Here is a 14,883-nt window from a genome sequence, read left to right as displayed (position 1 = left end):
GCGGCACAGGTAAATAGATGTCAACAGAAGCTTTTTCTAAACCAACCACGACCTTTTCTTTCCTCAGTGTTCCGTTGCGTTCTTCATTGAACCGTGGCGGCCATTGACCACACGCAACCGCCATGCATCTGTACAATTTTACACTACAACCCCCAACGGCAATTACCCAGGCCATCGTTGGCAATTTTTCTGGAGCCAGACAGCAGGAAATCATCGTTTCTCATGGTACACGTCTAGAGTTACTACGGCCAGATCCTCAGACAGGAAAGGTCTCGACTGTCATTGCTACGGATGTCTTTGGTTCAATTAGATCATTGGCTGCCTTTCGACTAACGGGAGGGACGAAGGGTGAGCCCTTGTACGTATCCTTTCTGCGATTATGCATTTACACCTCATTTCTCAGACTACGCAATCGTAGGGTCTGATTCAGGCCGTATCGTTATTTTGGACTATGATCCCAAGACCAGTAATTTCGTCAAGCTTCATCAAGAGACATTTGGGAAATCCGGCGCGCGTCGTATCGTGCCTGGTCAGTATCTGGCTACCGATCCCAAAGGACGAAGTGTCATGATATCTGCTATGGAAAAGAGCAAATTGGTCTACATTCTCAATCGAGATGCTGCCGCCAACTTGACGATCTCTTCGCCCCTCGAAGCGCACAAAAACTCGGCGATTATTCATCATATCGTTGGACTGGATGTCGGCTTCGAGAATCCGTGCGTATAAATGTCAAGTTTTCATGTCCCAGTACTCATGTTCGTACAGAATGTATGCTGCTTTAGAAGTCGATTATTCAGAGTCTGACCAAGACCCAACGGGTGAAGCTTTCAACCGCGCTGAAAAGGCGAGTCATATTTATACCCCTCTCATGATATTACTAACTCTATCTAGATGCTCACATTCTATGAGCTGGACTTGGGACTAAATCATGTTGTTCGCAAGTGGAGTGAACCCACTGATCCTCGCGCAAATATGCTCTTACAAGTGCCGGGAGGGCAGCTGGCATCTTCCGATCGTTTTGATGGACCATCCGGTGTTCTGGTGTGCTGTGAAGATCACATCATCTACCGTCATATGGATGCGCCTCAGCATAGAGTTCCTATTCCCCGGCGAAATGGTCCTTTGGAAGATCCTAATCGTGGCTTAATCATTACTGCTGCAGTCATGCACAAGATGAAGGTGACTGTCAACCTCTGCTATTGTGTGAGTTACTCAATGTAAAACTAGGGCGCGTTCTTCTTTTTGCTTCAGAGCGAAGATGGCGATCTATTCAAGGTCACAATTGAACATGAAGATGAAACAGTCAAGTCCCTTAGAATCAAGTACTTTGACACAGTTCCAGTCGCTGCCAGCCTCTGTATTCTCAAATCCGGTTTTCTTTTCGTGACCTCGGAATTCGGCAACCAGTACGTTATGAATACATTGGTCTACTTAAGCTTACTGTTTTTGAAAGCTATCTTTATCAATTTCAGAAGCTCGGTGATGATGATGACGAGCCTGAATTTAGTTCCACCTCGTACTCTTCATTTGGGATGGCAGACCCAACTGTACCGCTACCGCATGCTCATTTCCGCCCTCGCCCGTTGGATAACCTCGTCGTGGCTGACGAACTTGAATCTTTGGATCCTATTCTCGATTCCAAAGTCTTATCCAGACTCCCAAACTCAGATACACCGCAGATTTTCACAGCTTGCGGCCGAGGACCCCGTAGTACCCTACGAATCTTGCGTCATGGTCTTGAGGTGGAAGAATCTGTAAGCTCCGATCTGCCCGGTATACCAAATGCTGTATGGACAACGAAACGAGCTGAAGACGGTGAGTAACCTATGTTGCTTGCGAGTCTTTGCTCATGTTTTCCCCCGCCAGACCCCTTCGACTCTTATATCATCCTGTCATTCGTTAACGGAACACTGGTCCTCTCCATTGGAGAAACAATTGAGGAAGTGCAGGATACAGGATTCTTGTCTTCTGCACCTACGCTTGCCGTTCAACAGATAGGTTCCGATGGTCTGCTACAAGTCCATCCTGGTGGCATTCGCCATGTTCTTGTTGACACTCGTGTAAACGAGTGGAAAGTTCCTCACGGCAAGACTATCGTCTGCGCTACAACAAACAAACGACAGGTGGTAGTTGCATTGAGTTCTGCCGAGCTCGTGTATTTCGAATTGGACTTGGATGGTCAGCTGAACGAGTATCAAGACCGCAAAGCTATGGGCAGTACGGTCCTGGCGCTGAGTATAGGTGAAGTTCCTGAAGGTCGTCAAAGAACTCCTTTCTTGGTATGCGCATCCTTGTCTTTTTCAGGTCATTTTTTGACAAGTTATCTAGGCAGTGGGATGTGAGGACCAGACTGTTCGCGTGATTTCATTGGATCCCGAAACCACACTGGAAACGATCAGTTTGCAAGCTCTTACCGCTCCGCCTTCATCCATTTGCATTGCAGATATGCTTGATGCCAGCATCAACAAGACGCAACCGACAATGTTCGTTAATATTGGTTTACAAAACGGAGTCCTCCTTCGAACTGTATTGGACCCAACTAACGGTCAGCTTACTGATACCCGTACCCGGTATGTGTGTTACTGGAACGATCTATCTCTGAGCTGACGGAACTTGCCATTAGTTTCTTAGGAACGAGGCCTATTCGTCTCATTCGCGTTCAAATTCAGCAGAATCCGGCAATTTTAGCACTATCATCACGTTCATGGCTCAATTACACACATCAAAACCTTATGCATTTTACTCCTTTGATTTTCGAAAACTTCGATTATGCCTGGGGCTTTTCTGCAGAGCTAAGTCCGGAGGGTCTGATCGGGATCACTGGAAGCACGTTACGGTGAGTTATGGCGTCCTTTCTCTCTGGCTGTCGATGGAGGCACCAAGATGACCTTAGAGATCCTGAAAGTGTCTCGAAACACTTTATGAAATTTACTTTTTTTATCAATTGTTCCTACTGAGCATCCTCCTTCGTCATGATTTCTGTCTCCGCATCCTGCTGACGCATCTCTCTTGTTTACAGGATTTTCCAGATTCCCAAGCTAGGCACGAAACTGAAAGCAGATTCAATCCCGCTATCCTATACTCCACGAAAGTTTATTACCCATCCACATAACGAGTACTTCTATCTCATCGAAGGAGACCACCGTACGCTGGGTGACGATGCAGCTGCCAATAAATTGGCAGAATTGGTACGTCTGTTCGATTAGAGATATCCCTAGATTCTGACATGCTACTGCAGCGGAAACAAGGGAAAAAGATTGATGAAGAGGTGGTTAACTTGCCTGTGACGGACTTTGGTCGGCCAAAAGCGGCGGCAGGCAATTGGGGGTCCTGCATACGAATTGTGGACCCGGTTGAGGTGCGTTTCCGTTCCCAATTTCTAGAGGGCACAACTGAATGAGAATGAACAGGCCAAAACGGTTGCAGTGGTGCAGCTGGATGGCAATGAAGCTGCGTTCTCTCTTGCCATTGTTCCGTTCTCTGCAAGAGGCGGAGAACTACACCTGGTTGTAGGAACGGCGGCTGACACCATCGTTTCACCGAGATCCTGCACTAGTGGATACTTCCGCACCTACAAGTTCACTAATGATGGTGCTGGCTTACAGCTATTGCACAAGGTGCGTCTTCCGCCTATATGGCGAGACATAAACTGACCTGTCACTAGACGGAAACAGATGATGTTCCCTTGGCTCTAATGGCTTTCCAAGGACGTCTGGTTGCTGGCGTCGGGAACGCGCTACGGATATACGATATTGGGAAGAAGAAGCTGCTGCGCAAGGTCGAAAACAAGGTAAGACTGTCATAAATGAGAAACGTCTGTATGTTCATCGTTTCTGTAGACCTTTGCTTCGCCCATCATCAGTCTCAATACTCAGGGTTCTAGAATTATTGTTGGCGAAATGCAGGAATCAGTATCATTCGCTGTATATAAGGCACCTGAAAATCGCCTGCTCGTGTTCGCCGACGATAGCCAGCCGCGGTGGATATCCGCTGTCACTATGGTCGACTATAACACTGTGGCATGCGGTGATCGTTTTGGCAACGTCTTTGTTAACCGCCTCGATTCTAAAATGTCCGACCAAGTCGATGATGATCCGTCGGGTGCCGGAATATTGCATGAAAAAGGTCAGCTAATGGGCGCTCCTCACAAGACAAAAATGCTCTGTCATTTCCACATTGGCGACCTTGTGACTTCGATACACAAAGTGTCCCTGGTCGCTGGTGGTCGTGAGGTTCTGCTGTACACAGGCCTGCATGGAACTATAGGTGTTCTCGTGCCCTTTGTATCGAAGGAGGACGTAGATTTCATATCAACATTGGAGCAGCATATGCGAACGGAGCAACCGAGCTTGGTCGGGAGAGATCAGTTGAGTTGGCGCGGATATTACACGCCAGTGAAAGCTGTCGTGGATGGGGATCTTTGCGAGACATTCGCTACGCTACCAGGACCTAAGCAGAGTTCTATTGCTGGAGAGTTGGATCGATCTGTTGGTGAAGTGCTCAAAAAGCTAGAGCAGTTACGGGTGACCACGAGTGGGTTTTAGGATATTTAATTTTTTCGTTGATAACTGCTATAACTATTTGCTCCGACTGTATTTTCATTGTATCATGTATTCACGATGCTGCAGCTTGAAGCTTGAAGGTGGCCACGTCAGAGAACACCAGACACCAGGCAAGCGCCGGTTTATTTTGGATATGGTGATGACCAGCGAGGAACTGCCAGGTAACCCAAAGAACAGTGGAATAGGATGACCTTATGGAACTAAAAACGCAGACATGCTGTTCGCTCACACCAATTTTTACAGGTAAGCTGACCTCCGACCCTACTGCAGAAAGCGAGGCGCCTCCATAGAATGAACCGTAAACGATGACAATGTCCCCTTGGACAACAAGTCGTATAATACAGCTAGATGGACCTGATAAGCTCACTGGCACCTTCAGTGCCAGCTATTCTCTCAAGTTTGAACCAATCGTATCTAGAATACAGAACACGAGAAGTAACATCCGAACTCTCGACACCATCGTCCAAAAAAGGATAAGACAGTAGTTCAGCATAGAACTGATGGTGGTCAGGGGGCCCGTAGAATATGAGGTTACGGATTCCTCGGATTTTGTATCTGGGAGCAACGGTCAGATAATTAGTCCTCACCAAAACACGATTGATCGACACGCCTTTTGAAGAAATGGAAACGTTCACTAATGAGGAGGAACGACTTCTGGCCAGTGAAGAATGCCTGGCGAGCTCGTGAGATGTCCTGGTTCGACGAGTATCTTTATGTCCAAAATGTTACGATGCGTCAATATCACTGGAGCAAGGACAACGTACTCAGACAAAACAGTGAACGTCACACCCTTCTGCTTTCGCAAATGATTGTGAACTCGGATAAAATCAAAATATGACGGAATAAAGATAACGGTGTTGGCACTTTGCACGGCCGATTTAAGTATTGACGGAAATAGCTGTTTGCTCATTGTCAACATGGCAAGAAAGGAGAACGAAACGCTTTACCTGGGTCGTGAAATGGTTGAAGCGTTTGTCGGCTTCATCATTTGGGTTACCACAATCAAAGTGAACGAAATCCTGCGGTGCAATCGACGATCAGAAGACTCGGGTCCAAACAGCGCAGTATACTCACCTGGTGAATGCCATCCGGGACCTCAGTAGGAGCCCATCGCTTGTCGAGTCTGACTTTTCCGGCTACATTTTTGAGGTTTGCATTGAACACGGAACGTATTTCAGGCGTCTCAAAAGCGGAGAGTAATACTGATTGTCGGAGGTACGCGGCGCTTGGGAGAACTTGTAGCCACATTAAAGGCCCCAATAAAAGAACTTACTGTCCATCTAGATACCAAGGCTTGATCCGTGAAAAATCGGTATCATGGGATTCTTTAGGGAGTGCATTGAGATGTGAGAGGACGAACTGACAAGGATAAGAATTTGAACAACTTTAAATACGGAAAGCTCACTTTGACATGTTCCCAATTTTGCATAGCCAGTGCGTCAAGTTGATCAATGATGACTATCTCAATAGACGACAGATAGTCAGCATTTCTACAAATTTATAAGACTAAATTGGAACCCAGCACATAAGTCAGGACCTACTTTTCCTTTTCAATGGACTGACGAAGACCAATAGGACTCGCCATGATGATATCACATCCATAGAATTCGGCAAACATTTTGATAGTCTTCCTCGTCAACTTTATGCCTACCCGGAAGCTATCGTCTACATTTCCTTTGAAAGTCTCGACATGGTCACGAGGGTAGGTCCCTGGTTCTGCGTTTACCAGCTTGTCTACCGCGCCTGGAGGTAGACCATACTCGGATAGGAATCGAGATTGGTTTTCAATCTGATATGCGGGAGAAGGTGTATGTGATCTGAGAGCATTGAACCAATCAAAGGCATACGATCTGAAAGGAAGGAGAACAAGCACTGAAGGTCGAGTAAAACCCTGATCTTGCGCATCCTCGGGAAGTGGTGCATCTGGATTTGTTTTTGACGCATGAGACAGTCGCTCGTTATTTTTAAGAACCCGTCGACGCTTCCTAACAATTCCGTCACCTAACTGGATGGGGGACGGTCTTGTAAACTCACTTTGTTACATGATTCAGTGCATGCAACGTTATCGCTTCACGAATGCACTTTTTGGTTTTCCAGGTACTTGGAGAGAGGTAGACATCTTGATATGAAGAAAGGGTTTCCAGAAAGTCATTTTGTATCTCCACCTCGTCTGTAAAACTTAAGTTGAGGTTCAAAGTGTAGACTAGGTAAGTACCTTGCAATAGCTTCTTTTGGCGAGCTTTGAATGGAGCATCAATGCGGTCCAGAATCTGTGGTCTCATTCAGGTGACGATTACACTGAGTCTCGAGGACGTACTCCATTATTTTTGGGATGGAAAGAAGGTTCCTTCGAAGCGTCGGGAGTAAATTCAATGATAGACCCCAGCTTTCCGCGCGATTTCTTCTCCATTTTCCATTGCCGAGCTTCTACAGCTGCTCTTGAACTCTCGGATAGAGCAGATGGTTTGCAACCAAAATGGTATTCATATGGGTCATGATCATCTGGTGTAATTTATTCATGAAATAAAATACACGATAATAATAACATAAACGCGCCTTCTATGGAGAACTCTTCTTCCTCCTCGACAGGTACTGTTGTATCCCCCAGTTGGCTGGCATCGTTGGCGTATTCTTGCTCATTTGTCTCTGGACCTATTTTGACGGAAACTCTCTTGTCCGATTTCTTGGATACGGACGTGTCTTCGCTCCATTTTTGTTTGTCGTATCTGGTTGCAGAAACGTTCAAGAGAGTGAGAAGACGGGTGGTGGTGGAATTGTCCATTGCAAACCGGAAAAGGCAGTCGAATTTTTCTGTACTGTTCCACGTGATTTGACGCGTTCACGTCCGGCCCGTGACCTTACCCTTACCCTCATCGCGACCGTCAGCGTCAGCGTAGGCTCGCCTTCCTGGACCTTGGATCAGTTCTTTCTCCCTTTCTTGTGTTAGAACGACATTATGCACGTCCTTTGCGTTGCGGAGAAACCGTCAATTTCGAAATCCATCACCCAAATCCTTTCAGGTGGCCAGTTTTCAACCGTGAATGCCGCCTTGTACGACGTTGGGTCTTTTGCTTACTGAATATTACGTTACAGCGAAGCACCGCTAACAAGTTTGTTAAGAACTATGATTTTGAATACTACTTTACCAATGATTACTACACTGTGACCTGCGTATCGGGCCACTTAACGACTCCCGACTTCTTCGATACCCACCGCAAATGGAACTCATGCGATCCTTTCGATTTGTTTGAGGCCCCCGTACAGGCTACTATCCCAGAAACTTCCAAGAGTATCGAAAGAAACATCTTCAACGAAGCCAAGAATGCCGACATGCTCATGATATGGACTGACTGCGATCGAGAGGGCGAGCACATCGGGTCTGAGATAGAAAAAGTCTGCAAAAGGGCGAAACGTACCATTAACGTGAAGAGGGCCAGATTCAGTGCTATTATTGCACAGTAAGTCACCCTTGTGTCTGACACATATATCATCGGGACCTTCTTTGTAGACAAATCCACAATGCTGCCCAGCATCCTGTGAACCTTGACAGGGCTCAGGCCGATGCGGTGGAAGCCAGAACAATACTGGACCTCAAAGTAGGAGCTGCCTTTACCCGGATGCAGACTCTGGCTCTTCAACGGCAAGTTAAAAAAATCGAGGATGAAAAGAATGTAGTATCCTATGGTGCTTTTCAACTGTTCTGTAGCACTCCTTCTACTAACTTACCATTCTTTCAGGGCCATGTCAGTTCCCCACCTTAGGTTTCGTCGTCGCCAGGTACAAAGACGTTCAAACGTTCAGACCGGAGACCTTCTGGTTCATATATCTCACCCTGTCACAACCATCATCTTCTCCTGGAGACGCCAGAGAGACGCGGTTCACCTGGAGAAGAGGTCATCTATTCGAGTATGATGCAGCTCTCGTCATTTATGAGATGATGATCACTTCTGGGTCTCTTGCGCGGGTCGCGAAAGTCACCAAGAAGGAGACTAAGAAATGGTATCTCATCATGCCCAGTTGTCAGTGCTCAAGGAACTCATAATGTATAGGAAGCCGCTGCCTCTGACAACCGTCGAGCTCCAGAAAGCGGGCTCAAGATTGCTAAAACTGGCACCGAAGAAGATTCTAGATGCACGTCTTTACGTCCTTGCTGTCGCGCTTGCGTTGTTTATGTCGTATAGATTGCAGAAAAACTTTATCAGCAAGGTTATCTCTCTTACCCTCGAACAGAGACGGATCAATTCGATCCTCAGTTCGACTTCGCGTCACTAATTGACAAGCAGAAAGACGATCCTGCCTGGGGGGGTTTTGCTGTGTCGTAAGCGATTTCATTTCATCTGCTTATCTTTGCTTAATTTTTCGTAGTTTGTCAGACGGCGATTTTTCGCGACCTCGTAACGGAAAGAATAATGACAAAGCGCATCCTCCGATTCACCCAACGGGACATGTCTCGAACCTCATAGGAGACGACAAACGAGTTTACGAGTTTATCACAAGGCGATTTTTGGCATCTTGCTCTAAGGACGCCCTTGGATGGCAGACAACTGTTGAAATAGATTATGAAGGCGAAGAATTCTATGCCACAGGTAATGGAAGCAGTACCGTCGCCGAATTTAGCTAACTGGTTCTTCCACAGGGCTGACTGTCCTGGAGAAGAACTACTTGCTTGTTTTTCCGTATGACAAATGGGTAGACAACAACATTCCTGATTTTGAGAAAGGGGAAGAATTTCAACCCTCTGTATGCGAACTGAGAGACGGACAAACAACTAGACCGAACTTGTTGACTGAAGCTGATTTGGTCGCTCTTATGGATAAAAATGGCATTGGTAAGCATCCCCTGCCTCCTCGTCTTACCTTAAGCTGTACTTTACATTATAGGAACGGATGCAACTATCGCCCAGCACATTGACACGATTGTAACCCGCAACTATGTCATTGAACGATACGAAGGAGCGACGAAATATCTTCTTCCATCCACCTTAGGTATTGGGCTAGTCGAAGGATACAATCAAATGGGTCTAGAGAAGAGTTTAGACAAGCCTATCTTACGACGAGAGGTAAACACTGATCTGAGGGAATGCCCTGCAATAAACTTATCTGTGCTTACAGACAGAACGTCGGATGGTGCAAGTGTGCAATGGCCAGAAGTCCAAGCAAGAAATGATTAATCAAAGCTTAGAGCAATACAAGGAGATGTTCATGATCGCCAAAGGGAATTTTGACAAAGTGGTCACCGTGGGTTTTGTGACAAACGTTTCGCGTCTTCTGAGCTGACAGCTGCTGAATAGAGTGTTAGAAATTACCTAGAGCGCCACGGAGACGCCGAGCAAGGCAGACCTGGTGATGGGCAAGGTGGTGGTGGTAATAACGGGGAAGGCTATCATGGAAGCGGTACCGCTGGTCGCGGCGGTCGCGCTCCTGAAGGACGAAGCACGGATCCAGCCTCACGTGCAGCGGTACCGATCATCGATATTATTATTCCCGACGACTCTGATGACGGTATGTAAAATCAGCAATGTATGTCACTCTCACTGATATCAGAACAGACTCCCAGCCCCCTCCACGCACATCGAAGCCACCATCCGCTCGGCAACCTCCCAAGCGCCCCACCCCACCACCCAAACTTCCCGCATCACGAAACCATGACTCTGGACAAATACATTGTAATTGTGGACCAGCTGTCCAGAGAACCGTCGTCAAGGAGTCAGCGAGCAAAGGCAGACTGTTCTGGACATGCCCGAACAAGCCTGGTTGTGGCTTTTTCAAGTGGGATGATGATGTAACAGAACTCTGTAACAAAGCCATTCCTGCAAAGCGCCCTTTTTCATATGTGAGTCGCATTGAGTGGTCATACCAGTGGATGCTGAATTATATCTCAAGCGACAAGAGCCTAGCGCTAATGACAGCGAAAGTTGCCGCTGTCGGTGTAATTTGACGGCCGTTAGAAAAACTGTACAGAAGGAGGGCCAGAATAAGGGCAGGATGTTCTGGATATGTCCGAACTCAGATGCGGCTCGCTGTAGCTTTTTTGAATGGGATGACGAGCCTCCGCGAGCTGAACCAGCACATGACAGACCACCGGCTGCCTCGGGTAGTGGGGGTAATAAGCCAGGGACTTGCTTCAAGGTGAGTGGCTTCGATTTCTCTACCGCCGTTCTAAGATATAATCCTTCATAGTGCAATGAAGAAGGGCATTGGGCGAATGGTACAGTTTTTATTCCATCTAGACATCAAACTTACTCTCATGAGGCTGAACAGAGTGCCCAAATGAAGGTGGTCCAAATCAGAAGCGATCTCGAAACTTTGGATCAGAAAAAGCGAACTTTCCGAGATCAAACTCAGGCAAGAGTGGTTCGTGCTTCAAGTGTAATCAAGAAGGACACTGGAGTAGTGGTTCGTTATCTCTTATTTTACAATCTGGTACTCAAATATCTGACCTCATTCATACAGAATGCCCGAATGATGGAGCGCCTTCCCGTTCAAGCAGAGGTGGCCGTGGATCTAGAAGTAGAGGACTGGGCTCACGAGGTGGTAGTACGCGTGGGAAGAGGGGAAGAGGTGCTTCCAAGTCTAAGTCTGGAGGCTATAGTGCTCCAGATGAGCTTTAAACCGCATCCTATCCTTCAGGAACCCTTATATCATAGACTTTTGTATCGTAGGTGTATTATATTTTTCAGGTCACTCGTCATTTACGACAGTTTCCTTGTGTGATGCATGTATACTATAAAAAACTAGCACCGACAGCCGCATCTGTCTAGCCGCCATAGGTATGTACTCCACAATTATGGTTCAGCCCGTGTGGACAGCCGGTAGAATGGTTCGAGTCTAGGCAGGCGGTGATATAAGAAAGGTCACAGTATGATAGTTGCAGTGAGTTGGTGATCTCTGGTCTTTATAGTGATCGGTAGGTGTGGTAATGATCATGATTCTTCGTTCATCTACATATAAGAATTCTGAGGGATATGGAATAATCACGGAGTTCAGCCCTTCGTGAGTATCTGGTAAGTACTTGGTCTGAGATGGAAATGGCCTCGATGTATGACGCATTATCTCCTGGTTTGCTGGCGATGTGGGTGGGGCTTGGTAGTCGCATCAACAAGCTGAAAGCTCAATGCACGGGGAAAGAAATTTATGGAAGTCAGTTCGAGGAATTCGAAGACATGAGCAGTGAAAGTCCACTGTTTTGCGAGCCGAGACGAACGGTTCACGCATCAAGCATTCAAACCACATGCAATACTTACCGACTCGATCGAAAAAAACATAGCAAGGTTTCCTAACTTCTACACACAGAAAATCGTACAATTGTATGATACATTACATACTATGGTATTCAGCACAGAAACCTTATAGCTAACACGGTGCCTATTATTCAGAAGTAGGATCCGGCGCCTGCGTATGCTGGGCTCGTTGCGACCGACGCCTCAGCCAAACCATCATCCACGGGCGTCAACGACTTCCTTTTCCGTTCGCCCAGAGCCAAGTCGAGCTCTTCGGTCCGTCGTTGGACGAATTCCGTAGAACCGGGCCCAAAAATAGGCGAAGGCTGTGTATATGCCTTCGCCGCAACAGCCAATCGACCAGCCGGTATGCGTGCTTGTAGATCTGCCTGAGGAGGTACCAGTTGGAAATGAAGCTGTACCAGATCGTGTGAGATTAGCCAGTTCCTTACACGATGGACAACGATGATACTTACTGTATCATTCACTTTCTTGTAATTCTTCAGCCAAATGCTGACGCGCTCTAGTTCTTCCGCAACTTTCCCTTTCCTTAAGGTCCGACCGATCTTCTCCTTCTCACCCCGCGTGATACCAATGCCTTTGCTGCCATCTTTCAGGTCCTCTAGTTCCTTCTTCGCCCAGGTCAGAAACCCCACAGCATCTCCACCCTTGGATGTGCCACCAAACTCGCCTGCGTCCACGCCAATCCATTTATGTGCCAGAGCAGAGTGAAACGCATATTCATCAGCAAGGTATCGACGCAGAGCCACGGAGACTTCTCCAGTATCACCAGTGGAACCGGGGATCTTGGCTAGTGATCGGGTAGACGAGTACAGTGATGCACATTCCAAGTGGAGTTTGGCTATGAGAGCCGGAGATGGATGGGACTTCGGAAGTGGAGGTCCTGGCGTAATATTACTGTCATATGCGGACTTTGAAAGGAGTTTGCGAATGGCAAGACTTTGAGCGTCTGCTAGGGATAATCTGTGGGGGAGAATGAGTACCTTGTCTGTATGGCGCCAAAGGGGAGGACTTACTTGGACAATGAGCCGTTAACTTCGGTGCTTAAATCTGGTGGAAGGTTGAGGCCTGAAAGACCACCATCACGACTGTCTCTCCATCCAGGAATTACTGTTTCGCTGATGAACGAGAATATACCGCTAGCTCTGCAAAGAAAAGTGATGGCATGGCTCAGCTTCTCGTCCTTTTCCTTCCTTTCAACGTCTGATGTAGCGCGATCATGTTCATATGGTCCCAGTGATGAAACAATAAACCTAGCCATATTCGACAAGGCAAATGCATAGGTCAGCAATGCGTAGGCGTATTCGGCGTGCAAGGACGGCAGAGATACACGAGGCGATGAACTAAATACATGCGCAGAGAGCGTACTTCGCCAGCTGAATACTGTCAGTACATGGATAAGCTGAGCAGTGAGAGCCGAAAAAAAACCGCGAACCTGGCTCAAACTGCAGGCTTATTTCATCGTGTGCTACACAACCAATTACTGAGTAGATTTGAGGTATGTATTCATCGAGAATCTGTCAGTATATGAGGTGAATTGGGAACATCAGTATTGAAACACTGTTTTACCTTAACGATCTTCAAGTAGTCCTTTTCGCCGTCGGTTCGTTTGTTTTCCTTCAATGCCCCGCGAAGATTGGCCCGACTCTGAGTAGTATTCGCGATGTGTGTCGTATATACCTTTCCAAGGCTGCGATCTATGCAAAAATCGGCAAATGACATAGCGCCTGTCGTCGGTAATTCATACAGAAAAGTCGTCATGGACGTACGGAATAGGAAGAGATCCGGTCCGATCCTCTTCCACGTTCACGACTGGCCACTACTCTGACTATGGATCGCCCGACCCACGACGAAATCAACTTGGTGCGTCTCATAAGGCGACTGGAAAAGTCTACACTTGATGCAAGCTGGTCCAATGATGGTGACGATGTGTGGCTCAAGGCGTTGGGCACGTTGCAGGTTGGTCCGTGTCAGGCTCCGTCGACAGGCGCTGATTCAACACATTCAGACGGTCAAATATGCCAGAAAGCTGCTCAAGAACGTCGAACTGAATGATTATGATCCTACTCTGTATGTTGGATAGCTCCAGATGCAAAGACGAGGCTGACTATTTGAAGGAAAAATGTGCGACGATATAATGAACTACGAATGACCCTTGACCGTATTGATACGTTTGGAAAAGACGTGGAAAAGGTGTCGTATCGACTTGTATTTCAACTAGAGCCACCTTAACATGACTTTGTTAGCGAGTAACACCTATGCCAAAACGCCCCGAACCATTGCTACCACACCTACCAATACCAGAGGCCCCACAAAGCCTAGAGCCTTCACCGCCTGACACGGTGACCTCTTTGCCCAAGGGAGACGAGCATGTCACATCACCTATGCCATTGCCAGCTACTGACAGTCTCCTACTGTCGCCCTCTGACCCACCCTCCACAACAATATCACCTTTACCTACTCTCTTGCCTGCATCAGCCACGTCAAAAGCCACCGGTGCTTCTCCTCACTTCCTCCAAAACACGAATGCACTCCACAACGAATTATCTGAGCAGCTCGCGCAAATGGCTACCCAGCTCCAACGCAATGCCTTGCATTTCTCTGATTCGCTGTCTGCGGACAAGATCCTTGTTGAGGAGGCCCAACAGAAGATAGAGAGCAATCTCGATGTCATGAAGAAGGAGAGGTTGCGTTTAAGGGACCATCGTGGAAAGAGCGGGTCCACAACATGTCTGGTGGTTATGTCCGTTATCGTGGTGACGATATTGTTCATCTTCATGGTGATGCTTATACGTCTAACTCGGTAGGAAAGAATTGGACTTCACATCTGTGCTGAATGTAATGCACTTTCTTACCTGCTTTAGAACGAATACTACGCTTCTCTCATATAAGGAATGAGTTCTACCGTATACCTTTTGAAAAGTATTCTCTTCGTCTACCATCTGCCAGTCATACTACACTTTGTCGACCACCGGGGCAGAAGGGAAAACGCCGCTGAGACTTCCGCGATATTTCTGAGAAACAGACATATAGTGTGTAATGCAGCCAGAAGATGTGTTCTTTGGAGTCGTTGAATCGCGG

At 47.2% G+C, this 14,883-nt stretch overlaps 5 protein-coding genes across 5 annotated transcripts; 3 read left to right on the top strand and 2 right to left on the bottom strand.

Moving 5' to 3' along the window:
- Positions 1–22: 22 nt before the first annotated feature.
- Positions 23–4,637, top strand: BT62DRAFT_994128 (uncharacterized protein). Its single transcript, XM_043190453.1, has 14 exons — positions 23–348; positions 404–716; positions 766–844; positions 892–1,179; positions 1,228–1,406; positions 1,454–1,815; positions 1,867–2,279; positions 2,329–2,570; positions 2,624–2,836; positions 3,020–3,188; positions 3,239–3,358; positions 3,411–3,617; positions 3,665–3,790; positions 3,840–4,637. Exons 1-14 carry the CDS (start codon positions 123–125, stop codon positions 4,542–4,544), a joined length of 3,642 nt encoding a protein of 1,213 aa, XP_043040035.1. The 5' UTR covers positions 23–122; the 3' UTR covers positions 4,545–4,637.
- Positions 4,638–4,769: 132 nt separating this feature from the next.
- On the bottom strand, positions 4,770–7,342 carry BT62DRAFT_949458 (DUF1253-domain-containing protein). Its single transcript, XM_043188105.1, has 12 exons — positions 7,119–7,342; positions 6,880–7,064; positions 6,778–6,832; positions 6,597–6,732; positions 6,104–6,547; positions 5,968–6,052; positions 5,836–5,921; positions 5,637–5,787; positions 5,510–5,581; positions 5,327–5,460; positions 5,158–5,271; positions 4,770–5,117 (listed from the first exon to the last, which is right to left on the bottom strand). Exons 2-12 carry the CDS (start codon positions 6,970–6,972, stop codon positions 4,907–4,909), a joined length of 1,581 nt encoding a protein of 526 aa, XP_043040034.1. The 5' UTR covers positions 6,973–7,064; positions 7,119–7,342; the 3' UTR covers positions 4,770–4,906.
- An 82-nt stretch (positions 7,343–7,424) lies between these two features.
- On the top strand, positions 7,425–11,246 carry BT62DRAFT_124743 (prokaryotic type I DNA topoisomerase). The gene is made up of 16 exons (XM_043179772.1): positions 7,425–7,599; positions 7,656–8,020; positions 8,071–8,246; positions 8,300–8,561; positions 8,612–8,693; positions 8,744–8,880; positions 8,928–9,148; positions 9,199–9,390; positions 9,443–9,621; positions 9,674–9,799; positions 9,853–10,063; positions 10,111–10,394; positions 10,445–10,690; positions 10,742–10,769; positions 10,814–10,957; positions 11,015–11,246. Exons 1-15 carry the CDS (start codon positions 7,519–7,521, stop codon positions 10,816–10,818), a joined length of 2,595 nt encoding a protein of 864 aa, XP_043040033.1. The 5' UTR covers positions 7,425–7,518; the 3' UTR covers positions 10,819–10,957; positions 11,015–11,246.
- A 566-nt stretch (positions 11,247–11,812) lies between these two features.
- On the bottom strand, positions 11,813–13,590 carry BT62DRAFT_931968 (uncharacterized protein). The gene is made up of 5 exons (XM_043186249.1): positions 13,372–13,590; positions 13,238–13,319; positions 12,819–13,185; positions 12,258–12,765; positions 11,813–12,197 (listed from the first exon to the last, which is right to left on the bottom strand). Exons 1-5 carry the CDS (start codon positions 13,522–13,524, stop codon positions 11,934–11,936), a joined length of 1,374 nt encoding a protein of 457 aa, XP_043040032.1. The 5' UTR covers positions 13,525–13,590; the 3' UTR covers positions 11,813–11,933.
- On the top strand, positions 13,590–14,785 carry BT62DRAFT_931967 (uncharacterized protein). Its single transcript, XM_043186248.1, has 4 exons — positions 13,590–13,761; positions 13,811–13,872; positions 13,920–13,995; positions 14,049–14,785. The coding sequence occupies exons 1-4, from the start codon at positions 13,633–13,635 to the stop codon at positions 14,607–14,609; spliced, it is 828 nt and encodes a 275-aa protein (XP_043040031.1). The 5' UTR covers positions 13,590–13,632; the 3' UTR covers positions 14,610–14,785.
- The last annotated feature ends 98 nt before the right edge of the window (positions 14,786–14,883 follow it).

Source organism: Guyanagaster necrorhizus (assembly GCF_019112545.1).
Source record: "Guyanagaster necrorhizus MCA 3950 unplaced genomic scaffold BT62scaffold_12, whole genome shotgun sequence".
Classification (NCBI taxonomy): domain Eukaryota; kingdom Fungi; phylum Basidiomycota; class Agaricomycetes; order Agaricales; family Physalacriaceae; genus Guyanagaster; species Guyanagaster necrorhizus.
Note: the sequence above shows the minus strand (reverse complement) of the source record. Positions and strands in the feature narration are given on the sequence as shown.